The sequence below is a fragment of the Desmodus rotundus genome, chromosome 4 (assembly GCF_022682495.2).
Source record: "Desmodus rotundus isolate HL8 chromosome 4, HLdesRot8A.1, whole genome shotgun sequence".
Lineage (NCBI taxonomy): Eukaryota > Metazoa > Chordata > Mammalia > Chiroptera > Phyllostomidae > Desmodus > Desmodus rotundus.
This window is the reverse complement of record NC_071390.1, coordinates 38,453,102-38,467,677: the sequence shown is the minus strand read 5'-3', so window position 1 is coordinate 38,467,677 and position 14,576 is coordinate 38,453,102. Positions and strand designations below refer to the sequence as shown.

The 14,576-nt window shown below is 36.4% G+C and overlaps 1 protein-coding gene across 2 annotated transcripts in view; it reads right to left on the bottom strand.

Moving 5' to 3' along the window:
• The window catches only part of CABCOCO1 (ciliary associated calcium binding coiled-coil 1), a 115,160-nt gene that overhangs the window by 72,551 nt on the left and 28,033 nt on the right, over positions 1-14,576 (bottom strand). For both annotated transcript variants that reach the window (XM_024561311.3, XM_053923037.1), the window contains 2 exons: positions 11,992-12,136; positions 7,414-7,486 (listed from right to left, as the gene is read on the bottom strand). In XM_024561311.3, coding sequence (XP_024417079.2) covers positions 7,414-7,486; positions 11,992-12,136 — 218 coding nt within the window. The remainder of the gene's footprint in view (positions 1-7,413; positions 7,487-11,991; positions 12,137-14,576) is intronic.

Genomic DNA, 14,576 nt, shown 5'->3' with positions numbered 1-14,576 from the left:
ATAATCTCCCCATCTGGAATCTTTTAATTTAGTCATATCTGCATACCTTTTGCCCTGTACGGTTACAAATTCACAGGTCCCAAGAATTGGTATGCAGGCATCTTGAGGTGGAGGAATCACTTTTGGAGGATACTAAAAATCCAACTTATTATTTGAAAACTATTTTTTAAAGAAAGAAGAATCAAGCATTCATCCTATCTTTACTATATGAGCTATATCTCAGTTCACTAAAAAAAATGAAGAGTAAAAGTTTTTATTCATAAAAGTGTCCATCTCATAAATTTTAAAAAATAATAAATAGAATATCGCCACTTTTTAACCCTTAATGAAATTATATATCTAGCCAAGGATGCTCAGTGGTTCCTGAGATCACACAACAAAATAGTAAAATCAGACATTATTGCCTCCTAATAAAAGTGTATAGAACTTGTTCTTGCTAAACGTCTGAACTGAAATCCGGTCCATCTTTAAACCTTAACAACCCATTTACTAGAAATATGGAAGACAGAGGAACATGTTAACAACACCATGGGAATGCAATTAGCAAATCAAGCCTTGGGAAATTCTAGAGGGTAGAAGATGTGGTTTCTTCAACAAATAAATTCCAAGGGAAGAATAAAAACAAATAGTAAACCTATACATTAAAAATGATTCAAGAAACTAATTGCAATGTAGGTGTCTTATTTGGATGCTACTTCAAACGAAGAAACCAAAACACAAACACAAACCAGTTTTAAGATAATCAGGGGCTTTTGATCATTGGTTGCACATTTGATGATATTAAAGAGTAAATTTAAAATAACTATATTCTAGCAATATTAAAATATTTAACAATTATTGGCATTAGTTCAAAACTGTGGAATATAGTTAATAGATATGTGAGGGTTAATGCTATTTCTTCTACTTTGTATATGTCCCACAATAATTTCTTTAAAAAATTTACTTGGTAAAGTGCCACAATTATAACATTTTGATTGCAACCACCTTGAGTTTACAGGTTAGAGTGAAATATCTTCCTAAAATTGAATATTCATAACTGGGAACATGTTTGTCTCTCCATTTACTCAGAATTTAAGAAAAATATTTTCTTTACTAAAACTACTTAATTTTCATTGCATCATTCTTTCACATTTTTGTTAGGTTCATACCTAATTATTTCATGGTTTTCATCACTATCGATGTGATCCTTTTCTAATGGGTTATTACTAAAATATAGAGAAATGATATTTTCTTATTGTTGTTTGCATTTGATACATCCTGCAAACAATGGCAGGCTTGTGTGTTATTTTGCAGTAACTTTCCTCGTCTTCTACTTTTGACTTCTTTTTTGTTTTACTACATTGGCTAGAAACTAAATAGCAATATTGAGTAATAATAATTAGCATTGTCTTGTTCAAGTAGGTATTTTAAGGTTTTCATTAAAACATTTCTAATGAGTTTCTTGAGTTAATATATTTTATGACTCAAGAGTGTAATTCTATATACTGATTAGTCTTTTTAAAATCAGAAATTAATGTTGAATTTTATTAAATGCTCTTCCATATCTATTGAGATGCTCACCGGTTTTTTATTCTCTTAATTTGACAATATAATGAAAAACATTAATAAATGTCTCGGTGTTAAACCATCCTTCCATATCTGGAATACACCCTATTTGAACATCTAATCCTCTTCTATGTTTCACTTCCTAAAATTTTATTTAAGATTGTTGCATCTATTTTCATAACTGAGATTCCCCAGAGCTTTGCATTATTCTTTTCCATTTTTCATTATAATTCATTACCAATTTATAGCCTTTCTCGAGATTATACTAACTTCAAATGAGTTGAAAGCTTTCTACCTCCTATCCTCCACTGCAATTCATAAAAGGGAATTATCTATGAAATTTCGGTAAAAGTGGCCTATAAAACCTTCTAGGTCTGATGCCATTTCTATGCATGGATTTTTCAGTACTTTATATGGTTATCATTCATTCTATTAAGATTTTCTGCATTTTCTCAAGAAAATACTGGTAATTTATAGCTCCCTGAAATCATTTTTTTTTTACATTTTTAAATCTATCAACATAAAATTGTACCTGTAATTCATTAAATGTTTTCAACTCATATTTTAAATTTCTAAGATCTCTATTAGTTCAGTGTTTCAAAGGACACAAGGACAAAATCAAGTGTTGGGAACCACCCTGCCCAGTTTCAGAGGCTGTAACCCCCCATGGTTAAGGCTGAGTGAGAGTTGGGACCATAAACCACAAAGGAGACAAAGCTTGTCTCCCTGGCAGGTGTACCACCTCTGCCCACTTCACCCTGCTTGGTCCTGAGCTTGGCCAGTTAGCCAATGATGGATAAGAATCCACAAGGAAGGATCAACCTAAGACAGGCTCTGGTCACCAGGGATAAGCCCCCAGGGAAGGACTCGGGGGGCTGTGGCAAAAGGGGGTGATGGACCCTCGCCCCTCTGCTTTGAAATAGCCTGAGTCCTCATTCTGTCTGCAAGAAGTCTCCTAATCTCTTGGCTGCTTTACTTCCCTGTCTGACTGGAGCCTGAAGCAATAACAGAGGGCAGTGCAGTCCTGTGCTGGGAGGGGTGGATTCCCTGGGGAATCAGGCCTAAGAAAAATACGGACATTCCTGTGAAACCTACTTAATCTGTACCCTCAGTTTAAAACATAAGGGTCCAGACCTGAGATGAGTCTGGCACCTAAGGTTTTATGGCCCTCTAACTAATTGGCTGTGACTCAGAATAAGCCCTCAAGGTTCTCTGTAAATCCTGTATTGTTTAACCCTTACTGGCTGACAATGATTGATGAGCTTTATCTGTATTCCTATGCAAATGAACCTAATAAAAGCCTATGGAGGGAAAGGATCAAGGCCCTTCTCCTTTGAGAGATCTGCCACCTTTCCTCAAGCAGATCATGTCTTGGTAGTCTTATTCTTCATCCATGGCGGACAGGGCGGGGGGGGGGGGGGGGCTGCGTTAAAGCTCCCCGACATCTGGCGCCCGAAAAGGGACCTGCACAGACCAGAGGCTTCGAGCCACCATCACCACGGATGGCCTTCATCCGTGGCGGACCGGGGGGCTGCGTTAAAGCCCCCTGACAATCAAGGGGGAGGGTAGAGGAGGAGGAGGGAGGTGGGACTGGCTGGGGTGGGGTGGAGGGATGGGAAGAAAATGCAGACAATTGTAACTGAATAAAAACTTAAAAAACAAAAACAAAAATAAGCTTAAAAATAAAAATAAAATATGAAAAAAAAGTATAATAAAATTTCAAACTTTCCTGAAAATATAATTGGTCGTCTACCATTTGCTCGCTTAACTCTTCCTTAGCTATTACCTGATCTGTTTGTAGAGTTTCACGCCTCTGTATGTTTTTATTTTCCTCAACTGTTAGATGATTTGGGGGCTGCCAGCTTATCCTTACATTAGATGACTCCAGTTCACGTGTCTGGGTGTGTTTGTTTGCCGTAGCTTGCTTCTAGAGACAAGGGGCTAAGGATGATGGTAGTTAGGTGTGCTAGCAGCGTACATGTAGCGTGTATTTGTCATCTCTCCTGAAGGTCAGTAGCCACTACAGAGCTGCTTTCCTGTTGGATGTCAATGTGTGCACTAGTTTCTTTAGCTTGGAGCAAATACTGTGGAGTCCCAGTGCTCTGCTCAAGCACCAAAGGTGAAGGGGCTGTATAGTGCAGTTGCTCTGAAAGTAGTCCCCTACTTGCTTTCGTTTTTTCCATCTAAAGTTTTCTCCCATTTCCATGTCAACTGAGGATGCCTAACAAACCTTCATTAACTCTGTATCATCTTCTTTGTACATATGAGGCTATGGATTCATCTAATCAAAATAATCTATAATTTTAGATATCATAAAACATTTCATCCACAGCATTATGGATTTTGAAAATTTTGGTCTCATGGGGTTATGGTTGGAAGAAGAGTTGTGTACACATTTTCACTTCACTCCTTTGATAAAATCACTTTTCTGTTCTGCAAAATTTCTTTCTGCTTCTTTTAGGTATGTATACATCCTGTTACCCATTCAATATGGCCTACTTTGGTCTTCTAATAACATTAATCAGGGCTGGACACAGGGGTTCCTCAGGGGTGGACACAGGACACGAGCACAGCCGGGAATATCAACACAGTGAGGAAGGACCTCTCTTCTGGAGTTGTTAAACTAGAGCTGCCTGTGTCCTGCCTCCTGCCAGTTGGAGGAAGCCTGTCTGCAGTAGAAGGGACTGAGGCTAAAACAGAGAGAATCATAGAGGTGAAATAAAACTGGGATGAGGGAAAGAGACACGTGCATTCGTAATAGGCGCACTCTCATGTACATACACACTTAATAACTTTGTTTCACTACTTAGATCCAGCTAACCACACGTGGTTACCAGGTATTTTGAGCAGAATTTCTTTCATTCCCCCCACCACCGCCCCCAATTATAATATACTGTCTGGCTAACTCATTTACAGACTTGAGGTTTCCTATTCGATTCCATTTCTTCTTTGAAGCTCCCATGAGTCTTAAATCTATAGGTTAGGTGCTCCCTCTTTGTCTTCTATTTGTTCCCATGGGATCATAACATTTGGGGTCCTATATTGTAATTACCTATTTATTCTTCTAGCTCTCTTCATCAGAGTGCTAATTCCTTGAGGACAAGCATTGCTGCTTGTCACTGTGTATACCTAAAACAAGTACAAGGCCTAAACATAACAGGAACTCGATAACATACACTGAAACGATGAACAAACAACCGTATAGCTGCAGCATCTAATTTTAGTTGATGTCTGGCAGTAGACACTGGGCTGGAACAACGACTTTGGGTGTCTGCTCTGAGTTTTTGATCGTCACCATTGTCAGTATCCAGTAGAGTTCTTTGTGTGAAGTTATTAAATATTTCTTGTAGTTTTCACTTAACAAAAGCAAAAGACAGCAGTTTCTAGGTTTCTGGGTGGGGGGCTCAGGCCAAGGAAAATATATATCCCCTGAAGAGATTCTGGTTTACTTTCAATTCTTACGTCAGAGAGTCTGTCAGCTAATTGCATTGTCGAAACAACAGACTTGGAGAGCTCCTGACTTGGGTGACTGAAAGGGAGACCTCATCTCTTTAAATAAAGTGAGTGACGTCCACGTACTTTATCTACTCTGGTGGCTAAAACTACAGGCATTTGCTGCTTCCATATTCTGATCCATTGTATCATTATCCAAGCTCCTTCTGGTTGTTTACTGCCTTTTTCAACACATAAAAACTGTAAACCACTGAATCAATGACCAAACATGTTGATCATAAAATTATGTCCATTAAAAAGATTTCTAAATTACAAAAAATTCTCAGGTCGAGAATCTTGATTTACTGAAATGTGTCTTCTTTGATCTAAGAATAACATGAAATTTCTTGAAAAAATGAGTAGAAATAGCTAGAAACAGTAATTAAATTAAAAAAATCAACTTAAACTAAAACAAAAGAAAAGTGGGAACATTATTTATATTCTTTATTAATAATTAAAAATATTTATCATGTATTCTTAGAGGTGACTTATGTGTTTTGTTCTAATCTTCCATCCACAATTTCAAAACGAAACTCCATCAGTTACTGAACTTGACTACTTGCCTGACGGTTAAGTTTGGACCATTTATGTGGCCATCTTGTGGTCCTTGTTTGGTCCCAGAGCACTGAGGTGGCATGAATAATCCCATTAGTGGGGAAGGCTCCTGCCTCTTCCATAAAAGATTTTTAATTTAAAAACAGATGTTTGCACTAACAGTTACCAGGCAATTCTAAAATGCCACAAAATATTGTATTATAGTAAGTGCTTTTGTTAAGCCTTTAAAATTCCATGAGAGGTCTAATTCAGGAAGACCCAGTATCTTTTCCTTCAAGATTATTTTTATAGTTCAGATCAGCTTGGGGAACATACAAAAGACAATGGCAAATAAAGGAGCCAATCCCTGTCTATTTCTCCATTTTATCTTTCCAGAAGAATAAAGGTCACCTAAATATATCCTTACAAGAGAGAAGAGAGGGATGATGGTGCAATTAACAAAGGGAAAAGGCAGTTCTTTATGACACTTTTTTCTTGATAATTCTAAATATCTGCTCATGCTTCTGTTGAAGCCACCACCGCTTTCCCAAAGTTGTGCCAAGTGGTTGAGGGAGGACTGTACGTCCAGCCGACCACCATGGCGAAGCTGCCACACTGGATGATGTAATTCTTAATGGTATGATCCCAGTGAAACTTTGTCAAGTGACATTTAATTTAGGCTACAAGGACACTGGAAGGAAGAAATTTTAGGGAAACTCAAAAGCAAAACAGTTGCTTGTTTTCCTTCAGCTCATTTTTAAAAGGGCACCATTAAAAACAAATACCCAACAGGAGGGTAATGTGGCTGACATGTTTATGAAGCAAGCAATTTATAAACACCAAAGCAACGATCCTCTGGAAGGCTGAATAGCTGGCACATTCCATCTGGTTCTTAGTATCAGTAAAACTATAAAGATAACATAATATCCCCTTATTTACTGTTTATTTCTGAACATAGCCACCCCCATCCCTTATACTTCTAAGCAATGCAGCCTCCTAAAGTACTAGAACACCTAAGGAGCCCCTTTTTATGGCATTTTTAGCCTCCTCAGAGGTGTTGCCTTACACGAAATTCATTTCTGGTCCTTCTAGATATGTGATTATTTGTAAGGCTGTTCAAAGTGTGTGCAGGTAGACCACTGACCATAGAACTGCTACGCTATGCATTGTCACTGAACCACTTACGCAGTGTTAGTTGAGGGATTACTATGTCCTGCATTATACTGCATGCTGTGGTGATCCTTTTCTTCAAGGAAATAATAGTCAGGTTGTACTGACTCTATTATCAATGCACATGACACAGTACATATGTATGTGCTTACTGGTGCGGAAAAGTAGCCAATTTTCAGCAGGAAGAGATTAACTGGAATAAAATAATGGAATGTGATTGAAGAGTTTGCCTAAACCCTTCCTTTGAGATGCGATGCAATTAAAGAAGGTTTGTTTCACTGAGGAAGTGGGATTTGAATTAGGCCTTAAATGAGTAGACTGAAAATAAATGTGAAATTAGAAGAGATTTAACTGAATTAATTTATCTCACTTTTCCTGATTTTATTTCTATGAAGACATACATACCCTATCCAATTGAGCTTTGTCAAATAATCAATCCATAAATACCTAAAGTATACATGATTAACAATGCTTTTAATGCCAAAAGACAGCTTATTTTCTTAATCCAAAGCTCACTTTATGTAATTATTCTTTTTGTAAACCACTAGTTGGTTATATTAACACTTGAGTAATCTTGACAAGAACTTGCTTTAAGCAGTTAAAGATCCAGATGCTGATCAGCATGCATTAAGTGATTCAGCTTAATTAGTCCCATCTAGATAAATTACTTACCTCCGTTCCTATCACAATTTCTTCCCTGGCAGAGTAGAACAGAAATTCATATAGCTTGTAGTGTTGAAATAAGCTGAAATATAAAATGAATGCGCAACTGTGATAAATTTATTTCAGGAAAAAAAGCAATTACGTAAGAGTGTTTACTAAAGGTAAGCTGTTCACATTGACTGAGCTAAAGACATTAAACACTACTACGGAGTTAACCAGCTCCTTTATTACAAAATAAATTTGGAATAAATTTATTTTTATTTATAAATACTAAGAAATTAAAGGTTTACTTTTTGAGGCATTGACAATATAGAACAGTATCTAAAATAATACCAGTAAATTAATTGTGATAAGTAGATAGGTTTGGGATAAGGGAGTAATTATAACTCGACATTTCCTGGCTTACAACTAAATAATACACTGTCCCTAAATAACACAAAAATTTCACATTATTTTTCATATTTGCTCCAAACTGAAGTCTGGTATGAATGGCACTGAATTCTATAATCTACTGCTGTATCAATTACTTCTCACATTCTGAAACTGTTTCAAGATTAAATTAATCTCAGTAACTCCTGAAAAATGATACAGTGTGAATTTAAATCTATTTAGAAGATGTCTGATTTTCTTGTAGAATATTTGATCATGTATCAAAGAGAGGAATTCATTTAAGAAAGATAATTTTTTCAATTCTTACCCTAAAGACCAAGTGGTCAGTGTATAAAAATTATAAAGACCCCCCCAAATATGTGAGTTTCTTAAACACATATTTCTAGTAAGTTTAAAGATCTCAGCAATGTATTATTAAAGGTTAAAATTTTACTGAAGGGCTGACTTCTAATATCCTGTTTGTGATAATATTTGAATATTTCTAATTCTCTTCCTGCTGGTTGGGAAAATTAATAGACTCATAACGCAGCAAAATGCCCAAGAACAAAGAATTGTCTTAGTGGTTTCTCTTTCACTCTGGTGCCTTTTGCTATTTAAGAAAATTGATTTTAATATAACTGAGAAATTAACGTTTGCAAAATGTGGCTACAGAGCATGTATAATAATGGCTTCTTCTGAATGCTGCAATGGGTCAGAGTTTCAACTCATGTGAAATCGATGAAGAAGTCCTCAGGCAGCTGAGTCTCTCTGAGTTACGTTTGCAGTTGATCTCACAACTAATGCATTCCATTAAAAAGCGATGGGTGTGCAGACTCACTTATTGTATTTTTGGGGGGAGCAAAAACCTAATACACTGAAATTAGTCATCAACATTCAGAAAATTAACAGCTTTTTACATTACTTTGATTTGTTGGCTAAAAAAATACATCAAGATGAGTGAAGTTTGATAATTCCATGAAACAAAATAAATTCAAATTCTCCCTCCCTTACACTGCTTACCTAGAGAGAGTTTTAAGGTTGAAAAGATACACTGACAGTAACTGATTTTGAGTAGAAAAATTAAAAACTATAAAGTATTGTAAATAGTTTGGCTTCCTCTCAGAGAATTAGTATAAAAATTTTCTTTTTCTATCTTGAAATTAATTCATAAGTCTTCCTTCCTGAAATTTCGTAATCTTTCAGACTTATTCTCCTCATTACATATAGTAATTAGACTTTCCCATGCCAACAGGGAAATTCATGACTTAGATGCCACGGTCAAAGATGCAAGGTTGGGGCAAGGCCAGGACGAGAATGAGAGAGAGGAGGGGAGAGCGGCACATCAGTCAGGGGCAGGTCAAGTTGCCTCCATTGCCCCATACTGGTCTGCAGCTTAGCTGGGGTTCTTTAACTTTCCCAAGGCATATTAAATGGCCTTCCCTGGGAGCCAAGGGATACCTCTGCTATGAGAGTACATTTCCTTCCTCTTCCTTTAGACTCCCGGCTGACTCAAACCCATAGACTATTTTTGTTAAACATGTTGTCTTAGACATAAATCAAAAGGAAAATACCCAGAATGAGAATGGGTCAAGACACCTGGCTCCATGCCAGAAAGTGTGATACCTTGTTGCGCACGAAGGAGCAGTGTCGACTTTCCTGCACTGTGCATATGCCTCTGCACATTGCCTTCACCCGATTCCTGGGGAGTAGGTAGGATACACAGTGGCAGAAGTATATTTGGACTGGGTACACCCATACATCTAAATGATGTCTTATAGTAAGAGCTGCAGTAGTATTTATATTTGTATTTGTATGTTATCCAATATTTACAACTGTATATATTGCATAAGAAGATTCCTCAGTACTTACAGTAATGTTGGGGAGGAATTTTGGTGTTAGTTTTTTTCAAATCACAGACAAATAAACGGAATATACAATTTAGACCGGCAATTTTCAACCTTTTTCATCTCAAGGCACACATAAACTAATGACTAAAATTCTGCAGCACACCAAAAAACTTTTTTTTTTTTGCTGATCTAACAAAAAATAGGTATAATTTTGATCCATTTATACTAGGTGGCTATTGTTCTGTTGGCTGTTGTCATTTTATATTTGACAATCTAAGGGAAAAGAGGTCGGTGCCCCTGACTAAGTAGTCAGGTATTGCATGTTTGAAACATTCTTGCGGCACGCTGGTTGAAAATCGCTGATTTAGACTCTATTAACAGTATCAAATGAGATTTCAATTTTACTGCCAGTTATGTTTCATATGCTGTGGGGTCATGTTCCAAAAACTACTCTCCCTAAAGTGCCGAGTGCTTTCACTGGTTGGGCAAATTTAATATTAGGTTAAATTGAAGCATGCTTATACTTTCAGTAATTGAGTTAGCTTCATATTTATAAAATTTCTTTGTAGTCATTAAAATAAAAAGTATTACGTGACTTAATTGCCATTAAATTTACATTTGCGGATCTATGAGGCATTCTGAACAGGTGTTATAGAAGAGCACATTTCTCTTTATACAATTTCGGTATCAATCCCAGATTTCCTACTAACTGATACTTCATTTTTTGTAACAGGTACATTTAAAATGTATAATTTCTTTGAAATCACAGTATAAAGATTTAATCGCATCAAAATAGTTCTGATTTACTTTATATGACTAATATCTCAAATATTACTTTTTTTTTTAGGAGACTAGGGATTTGGGGTATGTGGTTACCCTGGTTAGGATCTAACAGTGACTAACACTGACACCTCCTCTTAACCATTTGCTGAAATAAAATGTTAAGAAGTTCACTGATGAGAGAGATGAGATGAAGGATAAAAGAGACACCATCTTTCACCATCTAGAAGCTGTCATTTCAGCACCCGCACTGGTTTTGCTGCTATGGTTAACAGTCAGCTCCAGGGCCCGTTATAAACCTCCTGGGCGTAGAACTTAGTGGTAAAAGTATGCTCTGCACAAGAGACCTAGCAGGCTCAGAGAGAAAGGGAGAGAAGAATGCTATACAAATGTGAGGAGGATGCCCTTTGCCCAGCGATTCCCAAGCCCCGAGATGCAGGAAGAACTTGGGGATCAGATTCTCCTTCAATTCTGGATGTTCACTCCCTCCTCTTCCCCTACACAAGGACCTTGCTTTATTCTAATTGATAGGAAGACTACTGTGGCTTTCAATGGGAAACACACATCAGAGGTGTGCTTCTATGTTAGGAAATCAAATCAAATGCTACTATATAAAAACATATCATGTACCATTATTAATTCATGCCAGAAACCAGTATATAAACCTCATCATATTAAACACATTAATATTTTAAAAGCTTCCAGAGTACAACCAGGACCCTTGCCAAGCAAACCATGAGCACGTCTACGACATCATGAAGCACGCTTTATTTAGGAATTTTAAAATTTAAAGTTGGAAAACACTGTAGTATACAGTATTAAAGGATCAAAGATATTCTGTGGAAGCTTTTAGCTAGACAAAGAAAGATTTTTACCAACTCTTGGTTAAACATTTGCAAACTCTAAAAAACGTCCCCTGGGAGAGAGGCGTGACTCTTATGCAGACCTCGTGACAGATTAAATAAAAAGACAGGTTTCTTAGTTCACCAACAAAGAATCACAGTAATAAAAATACTTTCCCTCCACATACCATCATCTTCTAAGCAGAAAGAAAAACTTACTGAGTTTAATTGGTCAATACTACAAGATATTTCCGGACACATAATAAATCTGAGGAAGTATATATATAAATCTTTTTAATTTCTAGTACAAATCATTGAAAATAAATGTTTAAGTGGAAATGAATGTTGCTCTTTAAAATATAAAAATTTGATGTCAAGGCTAACTACCTAAAATATAAATTCTATTGTAATCAAGTCTGAGAAATGTGAAAGAATCATTTTGTTTATAAAATGGTATTAGAGATTTAGAAGAAAAACAAATACTTAGATAATTTATTGTAATCCTAAATAAAATCATACTTATCAAACACAAACCTTCTTTTCAGAGTGTGAGGTTAGCTTAATCATTCAATGTCCTGACTTTTATTTATCAATGGAAGATTGGAATAGTATCATTATTGGTTGGGTTAATTACTGCATGAATTCTGTAAATGTCAACCTTTGCTAAAAATTGAATTGGTTTCTATTTAGTGGACATTTTCTAGAAGACATGAAATAAAATAGAAATACTACTGAAAAGAAATCCATACCTGATTTTTAAGTAATCAATAATAGCATTGGCTTGTTTTATATCAAAGATGCTCCATTTCTCATTCTTCTGCAGATGGGATGGTCCTATTTCAGCCATAACCTCTCCAAGCCACTTTAAGCTGTCTTCTAAGGACACGTGCAGAGCTGAAACACAGCCCAGAGAAGGGTTAGGCAGATTCTGATATATTTTCGAACAAAGTAATCCAAGAGGTCCTTAGGGTAGAAAATATATTTTTTCATTATTTGTGTGGACAAATTTTAAGACTATTGTTTCTTTATGATAAATTAATAATTATATTTTGAGTAAAATAATAGCAGCTGACACACCCAATAGCTAAATTTCTATAACATTACACAATTGTCTAAAGAATTTATGTTTTTATTTTGAGACACAAAAAATTGAAATCTAAGATTACTTTGAAATAGAAAAAAATATTTTTATGAGATTCAAATAACAGCACAAATGGACATGACACAGAAATTGGTTGGGTCAGCCGGTGAGGAAGGCTGGCTGCAAGGTAGATTCAGTCCCTGGGGACAGTGGAGCTGAACTCAGAGCCCAGAATGTAAATGAACAGTCGACCAACACTTGGCCTTAACTGACTGTACCATGTGGAAATTTGGGCTTGAAGATTTTCAATGGATGCCAGAAATATGGATTTTTTAGTAAAACACCAAGATTATTTTTCTTTTCCAAGCTATAGACTTGTAACTTCTGTAAACTGTTCTCAGATTAAGTGCGGTGGTGGTGGTGGTGGTGGTGAGAGCCAAGTGACAGTGTGATAAGAGTGACAGGGACACCACTGTGCCACCATCACCAAAAGAAACAGGTCGATGATGTGGTCTACCATCCTGCAACTAGGAAAAGACAAACAATAGAGCAACACTATCTTTTATGGCGTCTGTTCAGGTGAAAAAGAAGGAAATGTCAAAAGCCTTAGACAACTTTTGTAGTGTCTATAATGTAAGTATTAACTTCTATCTTCTGTCATGTTGGGCGGTATTATGCTGGGTTTCACTCATGGCAGGCAAACATTACATGCAGTCCACACAGACCCACTGTTCCCCACGTCCTGAGGTGCATCCAGGTAACTGGACTGTCCAGAATGTCCTTTGCTGACAAGTGATGGTTGGTTGTATGGGAGGAAAACTGAAGGGGCTTAAGGGGAGGAGTTGAAAAGCTCTAGCAAAGGCAAGGTTGAAGCAGCTGCTTGGGAGAGGTGAATGGGCTCTCAGGAGAATTGTGCTGCTCAATGTGAGCCCCACCCTCCCAGTGCTAATCACATCTCTCTCTCTCTTAGGAAACCATCAACACACTTTCTACTTCCTGCCTGTGGAGTGACTTTTTCAGAGAGGTAGGAACAGAGAATGCAGAGGAGTTATGAGAACAGAGGCAGGTTGTTGGACGCTGCCATTTCTGGGTTTCACAGGCTACTTTTTCTCTCTGGTGCTATGCCCCCCAAATTACTAATAAAATGACAGTAATTTACAATTTTAGGAAGATATTATAAATACTAACTTATAATTTGTTTAATTTAGATTCTTTTATACTTGTAGAAATTAGGAAGAAACAAAAATATATATAACAATTAAAATCGGTTTAATGAATGAAAACTGGTCTATTTCTCATAGGCTCCCTCCAGATCATCCTTCCTGAATGTCAGATACACAAATTATTGCTGGGTCACTAGGCTTTCCTATACCATCCTGAGTGGAGTTCAATTATTACTGCATATTTCTTTTTCTATAACGAATTTCTTTTGAAAATGGTGGGAGTAACTTCAGAAAAGAAAAATCTATTGACTAAAAGCAATTTGAAAAATGAATGGATTAAAAATGTGAATTATTTTATTAACAAAATGGTTTTAATTAGGGATGCAAAAAATTCTTAGATAATTGATTATAATTCTACATGTAATTATACTTATCAAGCATAAAATACATTTATGTGACTATTTCCTTATGCTGAAATATAACTGACTCTTTAAAACTGTTTTTTAATTTCTAATGTCTTTTTATAGAAAATGGTTTTAAAAATTAAGAAAGTTATCATTTCACTTATCTAACTGAAATGTTTGCTATTTTAAAAATTACGTTTAGTGATGTGGTTGAAATATGAAAGATTAAACTATTTAAATAATAAGGGCTGTTAGAAATAAAATTTGTCTTTGAAAATTCAGGGTAATGAAGGAGCACACTAACCAGACATAGGATTAGTTGGAAGACGTAAGATGATCCCTCACAACTGCCACTGACTAGCTTGTTGATCTGAGGTTCATTTTCCTTATCTGTAAATGAAAGTAGTATCAACATTCAAAGTTATAGTGCTTTGTGAGGGTCAAATAACAAGAAAGCAAAATAAAAATAGAAACCTTGAATTAGAGAACCAACTGACAATAACCAGAGGGGAGGGAGAGAGGGAAAATAGGGGAAGGGCCATCAAGGAATATGTATGCAGGACACATGGACAGGGCCAAAGGGGGTAGGTTTGAGGGTGGGAAGTGGGGATGGCTGGGGTGGGGAGCCGAGGTGGGTTGAAAATGGAGACAGCTGTACTTGAACAACAATTAAAAAAAAAAGAAAC